We start from the raw sequence: 10,669 nt of genomic DNA, 5'->3' as shown, positions 1-10,669 counted from the left end.
AGTCGTGTAAAAGCTACAACATAAGGCGTTTATACCTAGTTTTATATTTGCATATATTTACCATAAAGAACATAGTGTAAGTTAACAATGGAGGATCCTGGGTACCTACTCGGGTTTGAATAAACTGCAACGGGTGATTGGGAGCCACTGAAAGATTTTAACAGGGAAATGATAGATTTGTGCTTTAGAAAAATCACTCTGGCAGCAGTGTGGAGGGTTGGAATTGAAAGTACCGAAGACAGACAGAAAGAATAGTTAGGTGGCTACTTAAACAATTTGATAAAATGACGAGGCCCTACACTACTCAGGGGAAATGGAGACGAGATGGATAAGAGCTAGAACCAAAAGAACTCCAGTGTGGGTGAGAGTAGGACGGAATCCAGGATGACTCTCCCGTGGGTGACTAGGTGGTGAGATACAAACCACAAAAGACAAACAAGTTGGGGTGGAGGGGAAGGAGAAAAGAGATGATTAATTCAATCCAGTAATGATTTGAATTTCATTTCAACCAAAGAAAATCAAGTTGTCTTTTCTGGGTCCCAGTTTTCTCAGTGACAGCTACATTTATGAACTACCAAATTGACTCTTAGAGGCTGTCTAAAAATATACAAAGCACTCCACTGTACGCTGTAAATAAGTCATGAAAAATCAGCAAAAGCCCAGGTCCTGAAAGAAATTCAGCAGGGTTAAAAGGAGATATGGCAAATTGTTACTGAGCACTTAAATTGTGACCAGACGCACTAACCCAGTATTGTACTTTCTGCTCTGCCAGTCAGATGCGACCACGATCACTCAAATTTTCGCTGGACACCTATGAACCGGAGGTAACATGCCAAGTCCTCGTGGGAAAGGCAAGACGTCTCTTCAAGGGACTTGCAGCAAAGCAATGGATCACATCTGGTGCAAGATTACTGAAAATTTAGCGTGCTGACAACTTTGAACCTACAGGCAGAGCTAGTTAACAAAGTATACATTATCTTCTATTTAGAAGAATCAAAGTGGAGTATCTTAGGCAGTCCAATAAGAATGTAAACATTTCATATTTTATTCCCTATAAGGAAAACTATGGAGGCGAGAGAAAGGAAAATGCAACGATTGTCGCAAAACCAGCCCGCGTTCCCGCAGGCCACAGAAGGGCGCGGAGAGGGGCGAGGGGATTGCACTGGGAAAAAGTAATTCAATCCTAGTTTGGTGGGAAAGCCAGCATCTTCCATCACTAACTCATAATTCAAAAGCATAGTTTGTAGACCCAAAATGTTTAACCCTTAACGGTAATGTCCAACGTGTGGCTGAAGGGAAAGCCATGTGGCGTACCTTTAGCACAAGACGCTGCTTTGGGGGTCGCATTCGATACAGCACCCCCCGACGCCCCGCCCGGGCCTCCCTGAATGAAGGTCGGGGCCTGAGAGGCGTAGGGAGAATCGGGGAAGCGAGGGACGGATCTCTGAGAGCAGGCTACACTCGGAAAACTGAGAACAGTAGATGGCAGCACAGCGCTCCCAGACTTCCCCCCAGCGCCCTCGTGCAGACCCGGAAAGGCGCGCCAGCCCGACAGCGCAGCCTCCTTTCCAACGGAGAAGGCGGGGAGGGGGCGGGGTCCCAGCCGGTTGAAGGCGGGGCCACGAGCTGAGGACGAGGCCGCGAGGCGGGGACCGGACGGAGGCGGGCCTAGAGGCGGGACCGCGGAGGGTTGGAGGCGGGGCCAAAGCGAGCCCTCGCTCCCCCACTGCTTTGTGGGAATTGTAGTTCTGACAAGAAACCAGGCTAGCTCAGTGGTCACTACGAACTACATTTCCCGGTGAGGGATCGGCTCTGGCAGGCCGCGTGGTAAGAGATGAGTCGCCTTGTCCGCGGCCTGGTCCGGAGTCGGCGAGTGTTGAAACTGCAACAGGAGCAGGCCGGGAAGGGAGTGTTTTTTCCTTCCCTCGTCTCCGCGGTTGGCGGCAGCTGGGCTGCAGACGAGAGGGCGGTGCCGACTCAGCCTTCTGTCGCCCGGCTTCCGTGCATCCGCGGCCGGCTCCGCGTGTCAGCTTTTCCTGGGCCCTGCAGGGAGCTGGGGCCTTGAGGTTCAAAGGTAGCAGCCGCTCCCATGAGCAAGAGTGAGGGGCGCGCCGCCGCCGGATCCTCCATGGGCTGGACCCGGAAGCCCAACGTGTGCCGCCAGCTGAGTCGCCGGGCGCTGGGCTGCTTTTCACGCGACGCGGGCGTGGTACAGAGGACGAACCTGGGCATCCTCCGGTTGCTTGTGTGCCAGGTGACCCCCTGCTGGCCGGGAGCAAAACAAGGGGCAGCGGGACACAACTGGTCCCGCCTCCTGTTGGGGTGCAGTTTTAACGCACTAAGGCCCCTTTGTAAGATACTCGCATGTGATGGGGAGGGAGATACATTCCCTGAACCCGGGTGATTAGTAAATAGCTATTAATAGGGCTCCAGATGCTTTCAGTTTTAAGTTCTTATGCCTTCTTGCAAACAGTATTTCTAAAAGTTGGTCGCCCCCCTTAAATTGTAAACGCAGTGTGAGAAAGAATCGAAAATAACGTTAAGTAATGTAAGTGGAATTATTTCGTAAATTGTAAATTTAGCTATCCAACTTAAAATTGGTGCACAGTAGAGACTTATAAGTTCTTTTTTAAACCTGAATACATTGTGTCTTTCAGGAAAGTACTAAGTTTAAGAATGTTTGGACAACTCATTCCAAGTCACCTATAGCCTATGAGAGAGGAAGAATATATTTTGACAATTATCGCTGCTGTGTTAGCAGGTAACTTTTTGGTGAAATTTTTTTATATAATGCCCCTCATTTTTTATCTTAACTCTAATGTTTATAGAACCACATGTCCACATCAGTGTAAGTTTACTATTTCTGTCTTATGCTAGTTCAAATCTACTGTTGAGCCCCTCTAGTGAATTTTTCATTTCAGTTATTGTACTTTTTACCTCTAGAATTTCCATTTGGTTCTTTTTTAATCATTTCTGTTTCTTTATTGATATTTTCTACTTTTGATGAGACATTGTCATACCTTCCTTTACTTCTTTAATTATGAGTCAGAATTGACTCGACAGCAACAAGTTTTAGTTCTTTGAGCATATTCATAATGGCTACTTTGAAGTCTTTGTTAAATCCTACATCTGGTTGCTCTTACAGGCAGTTTCTACTGCCTACTTTATTTCTGGTGTATGGGTTAGACTTTACTGTTTCTTTGCATGTCTCATAATATTTTGTTGGAAGCTGGACATTTTAGATAATATTTTGTAGCAACTCTGGGTACAAGTCCCCACCCCCTGGAGCTTGTTATTGTTATTTTCTTGTTTATTTGTTTAGTGACTGGCTAGATTATTTTAGTGAAGTCTGTCCCATCTCTATGCCTACCAGAAGTGTTAAACCTCTGATGTTGCTCTTCTGGGTGCACAGTCTTGTGTATACTCACAGTTACCCTGGGATGACAGTGGTTTTAGCAGGGCTCTCTTTGTCTGTTTCCCTGACTATACCCATCATTAATTTCCACTGATTACTAGATAATTGTCTTACTCATTTTAACAATACTCTGAGGTATAAATCAATCCACAGTCTAATTCAATCAAATTTTGGCAGTTTTAAAGGGATAGATTTTTAGGTTAGTGTTTGAGGTTTTGCCTCCAAGAGGGCTCCTCCCAACTGTCTCTTTCCATATTTCTCTCCAGAAAACTACTTGGCCTACACTTTAATGTGTGTGTCTGTGTGTATGTGTATATATATCCAATTAATCTACCAGTCGCCTCCAAATTGCCTTTCCCCCCAACCTCCACTATTTTTGAGCATGTTCTTAGGCTTGAACTTGTTCGCTCTTCATTACAAATGAAGCAACTTCCTCTGGGAAGAGACTAGGAGCTGTCTGCTTTATAGCCTGCTTCTCCCCCCAGGCAACTGAGCGAAGGCTCTGGGGCTGAGGATAGGGTCAATGGCACACTTCTCTGGAGTGACTCCCCCATTCTAGGAGCTGAGCTTTAGGTGGAGATGAGGGAATATCAGGTCTTCTCAGCTTTCCTCTCTCAGCGTGGGAGATGCCCTATGAGCCAGGACAAGGATGATGAGTGGGGGCTAGGCAGGAGAAGAGAGCCTCCACCTCTTGACCGCATTAGCTTGGAACTTAGCCTCAGTAGCAGATACGTGGGGCACGATGAAAAATTCTGTCATCCTTCCCCTCCTAGGAAGATAGCCCTCTAACTGGGAGCTGGGGGAAGAAGGAACCTGGTGTTCTTGGTTATACCAGTCTATAGTGGAGTTTCTGTCTCACTGAGCTGGTAGCTAGGAATGGGGAGGAAGGGAGAACAACAAACACCAAGACTCTCACCATTCTTACCACGCTCCACTAAATTTTCTTGAATAAGTGTTTCTTCATTTACCTATGCCGCCAGGACCATTTCCAGAGATTTTAGATGGTAGTCCTTTGATAATTTCCATATTTCACTAGGGAGTGTGTCTGCAGAGCTTCTCGCACTGTCATGCTGAAAGTAGAAACCTGGGCATTTTCTTAACATGACCATATTGTCGTTATCACACCCAGCAAAATTAGCAATAATTCTTTGGTATCGTTTAATGCCTAATTCATAACTTGTCCAATTTGGAGGTGCCCATTTTAATTAAAAACTTTTTTTAATCAGAGTGAGTTGTATTGATTGGTGATCTAATGGTGAACAGTAAATAGTGTTAAAATGCACCCCCCTCCCCAATTTAGACTTAACTCTTAATCTTTCACAGGAACTAAAAACTCATGATACAGACAGTTTTGGGAAAAGTTTAACTAACTAGATAAACCATAACTAGCCTGTAGACTACAGACACAAACACTTAATAAACCAATTCAAGCCACGTCCTGCTGATCGAATGACAACCAATCATTTTAATTTATCTTTGGGGAAATCCCCTAACAGTTTGTACTGTGCATAAGCTAATCAAAATTGTATTGTGATGAGTTCATCTCTTCGGAGGGGTTGTGCTCTGTTCTTGAACAGTTTTTTCCACCCAATAAAACCTTTTAATCAAGTTGACTTATTGATTAGATTTTTTCTTCCCACAAAAGCATCTAATGTTGATCTTCTTTAACACGCCATCCAGAGGTGTTTATCCCAAAGGTTAGAATTACATTGAGGTTGCTTTAATTCCTGTGAAATTCTGTTTGGTTTAAACCTGTGAGTCAGTGAAAGAATAGAATCGTCAGCCTGAAAATAGTGTCTCTTTAACAGTAGCTTTATTTTCAAAATTCAGCAGCTTAAAAAATGCAAAGTGGTTAAGAGCTCAGCTGCTAACCAAAAGGTCGGCAGTTTCAGTCCACCAGCTACTGCTTGGAAACCCCATGAGGCAGTTCTGTTCTGTCCTATAGGGTTGCTATAAGTCGGAATCACCTCGATGGCGGTGGGTTTAGTTTGGTTTATGATCACATTTCAGTAGTAATCAAAGAAGTACAAACTAAAAATAAGATATTGTTTTTCACATTCAAAGTATATTAGAAAGGTAGTGCTCAGTATTGGCAAATGTATAAACTTGTTCAACCTTTCTAGAAGGCAATTTGGGAGTGAAAAAAACCTTAAAGATTTTTTATTTTTTTGTATTCAGTAATTTTCATTCTAAAACATTGGGCCCCTTTTCCACAAATTTTCATTTAAAGTATTGGAACAATAACATGAAGTCCATGAAATTCAACAGAGATATTCATATTAAATTTTTAGAGGTGTAGGAAGAATTCAGTTATGATCCAATTTTGGAAAATGTTCAGGTAGGAATATGCATATGATGAAAAACTAGAAGGAAATGCACCAAGATGTCAATAAGTGGTTATTTTTGGTAGTTTTATAGTATTATAAACTATTTTAATATATTATGTTTTCAGGTGCTTTTTCCCCCATGGTCCCAAAAAAACCCATTGCTGTCAAGTCAATTCTGACTCATAGTGACCCTATGACAAAGTAGAACTGCCCCATAGAGTTTCCAAGGAGCACCTGTTAGATTCGAACTGCAGACCTTTTGCTTGGCAGTCATAGGTCTTAACCACTACACCACCAGGGTTTCCTCCCCCATGATATGTAATATAAATTATGTGATAGGGAAGAAATGTTAGCATTTAGTTAAGAAGAGGAAAGCAAAATAACAAATCATGTTTTGGTATTCAAAAATCTCTAAATAGAAAAAAATCACTTACACCTTGATAACGCTGTCTGAGTTATCAAGAAGAATAATCCTTTGTTTTCCTTTTTTCCCTAGTGTTGCATCAGAGCCGAGAAAACTTTATGAAATGCCAAAATGTTCCAAATCAGAAAAAATAGAGGATGCTTTATTATGGGAATGCCCAGTGGTAAGATTTGCTTCTAGAGCATTTGTTTCTAGAGCAGTTTTAGCCTAGAAAAGCTGGTGATTATTAATAAAGTCTATATAAAGGAATAAAACGTAAATATCAGTGATTTCTGAATCTTTGCAAGGAATCAAGAAGAGTGTATCTTGATTTTCATTATTCCTCAGTAAATAATTTCTATCTTAAGGAATTATATGTCAACATTATAAATGTATTTTGAAAATTAGATGCCATTTTTAAATCTTGAATACTAAAGTATTTATTTAGGACAATAGTTGTGTTACATGGCTCTTTGAAAGTGGATTCTTAACGAGCTTCCTCTACAAATCTTGTTAGGAAAATAATAGGATAAGCTCATCCCATCAGAGTGTCATTGTCCTAGTTTGTATTTTTCAGTACACTGTTTTCATGGGATGTTAGTAAGTATATAGTTGCCAGAGGAGTTGGGAAGAATCAAGGGGCTGTGGAAAAATAAATTTAGGACCTGCTGAATTTTAAAAGTTAAGCAAGTTTATTATAGAATAATACTTCTCTGAGCCTTTAATACACTAATGTGCATGGCGACTGTCAAACTATCTTGTCCAGACTATTTCAATCATAGAACTTCCATTTATGAGGAATATTAGTTTTCCATGGGATTGCTATTCTAAGAAATGCACTTAAGAAGTACTACAACGAATTATTCAGGCCTCTGAATCTGGCTGGTTGGTCTTTAGGAAATATAGAACGTCGTAACATGTGGCCAAAATAATATGTTAAAGATAAAAGGCTATACTTTGAATTTACTATTAAAAAAAAAATTTTTTTTTAAGGCTGTTGTTTTCACATAAAATTATAGTCTTCTGGATCTGCTGCTTCTGTTTTCCCTGGACACAAATTCTCTGTTCATAGAAGGCTCCTTTTTAAATATTAGAAAACTTGAAATCTATTTTCTTCCCCAACCCCCTACTGGAAGCTGCAGATAACTTTTGTGCCCTCAACAGTTTAAAACCTTTTAATCCATTTTAATTAAGGGAGGAAATGACAGATTTCTTAACTGAGAAAAGTTCTGAAGACACCAGTACAAAACACCAAAAATTCAGAGCAATCCTGCAAAAATAAGATTTCTAGTCACCTAATTCCTATGATCTCGTCTCTTTAAATATTTTGTTCTCTTTTGGAACAAACTAGGATTTTCCACTAAGAAAACCTTAAGCATGTTGTATTATTGTTAACATACTGATGTGAAACTGCTTTTAAATTGTTGTTGTTAGGTGCTGTCGAGTCAGTTGTGACTCCTAGTGACCTTATGTACGACAGAATGACACACTGCCCAGTTTTGCGCCGTCCTCACAATCGTTTCTATGCTCGAGCCCATCGTTGCAGCCACTGTGTCAATCCATCTCTATCAGGGTTTTCCTCTTTTTCACTAACCCTGTACTTTATAAAGCATGATGTCCTTCTCCAGGGGCTGGTCCCTTTTAATAACATGGCCAAAGTACATGAGACGAAGTCTTGCCATCCTCACTTTTTTTTTTTTTTTACATTTTTAAAGGCAGGTTTATTTGAAAGTGGGTCTTCTCTCAGAATTACTTACCACCTGCGATGGTTAATTGGACATCATTAATGCCAAGTGTGGTTTATAACTTTTTTTTTTAATTGTGCTTTAAGTGAAAGTTTACCGCTCAAGTTAGTTTCTCATACAAAAATTTATACACACATTGTTATGTGACCCTAGTTGCTCTCCCTATACTCCTCCTTTCCACCTCAGATTTCCCATGTCCATTCAACCAACTCCAGTCCCTTTCTGCCTTCTCACCTCACCTCTGAAAAGGAGCTGCCCATGTAGTCTCACATATCTACTTGAGCTAAGAAGGACACTCTTCACAAGTATCATTTTGTGTCCCATAGTCCAGTCTAATCTTTGTCTGAAGAGTTGACTTCGGGAATGATTTTAGTTTTGGGCTAACAGAGAGTCTGGGGGCCGTGTCTTCTGGGGTCCCTCCAGTCTCAGTCAGACCATTAAGTCTGGTCTTTTTACTAGAATTTGAGTTCTGCACCCTAGTTTTCTCCTGCTCCATCAGGGACTCTCTGTTGTATTTCCTGTTAGGGTGGTCATTGCTGGTAGCCGGGCACCAACTAGTTCTTCTGGTCTCAGGCTGATGCAGTCTCTGGTTTATGTGGCCCTTTCTGTCTCTTGGGCTAATATTTTCCTTGTGTCTTTGGTGTTCTTCATTCTCCTTTGCTCCAGATGGGTTGGGACCAGTGCATGCATCTTAGATGGCCGCTCGCTAGCTTTTAAGACCCTAGACGCCACTCACCAAAGTGGGATGCATAACATTTTCTTAATAAACTTTATTATGCCAGTTGACCTAGATGTCCCCTGAAAGCATGGTCCCCAGACCCCTACCCCTGCTACTATATCCCTTGAAGGATTTGGTTATATTGAGGAAACTTCTTAGCTTTTGGTTTAGTCCAGTTGTGCTGACTTCCCCTGTAGTGTGTGCTATCCTTCCCTTCACCTAAGGTAATTCCTGTTTACTGTCTAGTTAGTGAATAGCCCTCTCCCTCCTTTCCCACCCTCGTAACCATCAAAGAATGTTTTCTTCTGTGTTTAAACCTTTTCTTGAGTTCTTATAATAGTGGTCTCATACGATATTTGTCGTTTTGCAACTGACTTATTTCACTTAGTGTAATGCGTTCCAGATTAATCTTATGTTATGAGACGTTTCCCGTATTCATCGTTGTTCTTCATCGTTGCATAGTATTCCATTGTGTGTATATACAATAATTTGTTCATCCATTCGTCCGTTGATGGACACCTAAGTTCTTTCCATCTTTTTGGTATTATGAACAGTGTGCAGTGAACATGGGTGTGCATATATCTGTTCCTGTGACAACTCTTCGTTCTCTAAGATATATTCCAAGGAGATGGATTGGTGGATCATATGGTACTTCTATTTCTAGCTTTTTAAGGAAGTACCAAATCAATTTCCAAAGTGGTTGTACCATTTTTCATTCCCACCAGCAGTGTATAAGTGTTCCAGTCTCTCCACAACCTCTCCAGCATTTATTATTTTGTATTTTTTGGATTAATGCTAGCCTTGTTGGGGTGAGATGGTATCTCATTGCAGTTTTGATTTGCATTTCTCTAATGGCTAATGATCATGAGCATTTCCTCATGTATCTCTTAGCTGCCTGTCCATATACTTTGCCCATTTTTTAATTGGGTTATTTGTCTTTTTGTTGTTTAGGTTTTGCAGTATCTTGTAGATTTTACAAATTAGACCATGATCCATAGCCAAAAATTTTTTCCCAGTCTGTAGGTTGTCTTTTTCACTCTTTTGGTGAAGTCTTTTGATGAGCATAAGTGTTTGATTTTTAGGAGCTCCCAGTTACCTAGTTTCTCTTCTGGTATTTGTGCATTGTTAGTAAAGTTTTGTATTCTGTTTATGCCATGTTTTAGGGCTCTGTCATGGATTGAATTGTGTCCCCCCAAAATATCTGTCAACTTGGCTAGGTCATGATTCCCAGTATTATATGATTATCTACCATTTTGTGATCTCATGTGATTTCCCTGTGTGTTGTATATTCTACCACAATGATGTATTAAGATGGATTACTGGCAGTTATACTGATGAGGTCTACAAGATTAGATAGTATCTTAAGTTAGTCTCTTTTGAGATATAAGAGAGAAGCGAGCAGAGAGACAGGGAACCTCATAACCACCAAGAAAGCAGTGCCGGGAGCAGAGCATGTCCTTTTGACTTGGGGTTCCTGCATGGACAAGCTCCTAGTCCAAGAGAAGACTGATGACAAGGACCTTTCTCTGGAGCTGACAGAGAGAGAAGGCCTTCCCCTAGAGCCGGCACCCTGAATTTGGACTTGTAGCCTACTAGACTGTGAGAGAATAAATTTCTCTTTGTTAAAGCATCCACTTGTGGTATTTCTGTTATAGCAGTACTAGATGACTAAGACAGGCTCCTAGCTTTGTCCCTATTTTTTTTTCCATGATCTTTATTGTTTTAGATTTTATATTTAGGTCATTGATCCATTTTGGTTTAGTTTTTGTGCATGGTGTGAGGTATAGTCCTTTTTTTGCAGATGCATAGCCAGTTATGCCGGCACAATTTGTTAAAGAGACTATCTTTTCCCCATTTAAAGCACTTCGGGCCTTTGTCAAATATCAGCTGCTCATAGGTGGATGAATTTATGTCTGGATTCTCAATTCTGTTCCATTGGTCTGTGTATCTGTTGTTGTACCAGTACCAGGCTGTTTTGACTATCGTGGCAGTATAACAGGTTCTAAAATTAGGTAGTGTGAGGCCTCCCACTTTGTTCTTCTTCTTGAGTAATGCTTTACT

The 10,669-nt window shown here is 41.2% G+C and overlaps 1 protein-coding gene across 3 annotated transcripts in view; it reads left to right on the top strand.

Annotated features, from left to right (window-relative positions):
• Nucleotides 1–1,725: 1,725 nt before the first annotated feature.
• The window catches only part of DCAF17 (DDB1 and CUL4 associated factor 17), a 42,755-nt gene continuing 33,811 nt past the window's right edge, over nucleotides 1,726–10,669 (top strand). Inside the window, exons 1-3 of one of the 3 annotated variants that reach the window (XM_023730577.1) lie at nucleotides 1,726–1,827; nucleotides 2,658–2,761; nucleotides 6,239–6,329. In XM_023730577.1, the coding sequence (XP_023586345.1) occupies nucleotides 6,270–6,329 (60 nt within the window). In that variant the 5' untranslated portion in view covers nucleotides 1,726–1,827; nucleotides 2,658–2,761; nucleotides 6,239–6,269. The other 2 variants (XM_004375522.2, XM_023730578.1) reach the window with 2 other exon arrangements.

Source organism: Trichechus manatus, unplaced genomic scaffold, assembly GCF_000243295.1.
Source record: "Trichechus manatus latirostris isolate Lorelei unplaced genomic scaffold, TriManLat1.0 scaffold00037, whole genome shotgun sequence".
NCBI classification, from domain to species: domain Eukaryota; kingdom Metazoa; phylum Chordata; class Mammalia; order Sirenia; family Trichechidae; genus Trichechus; species Trichechus manatus.
This window is presented reverse-complemented; position numbering and strand designations above follow the sequence as displayed.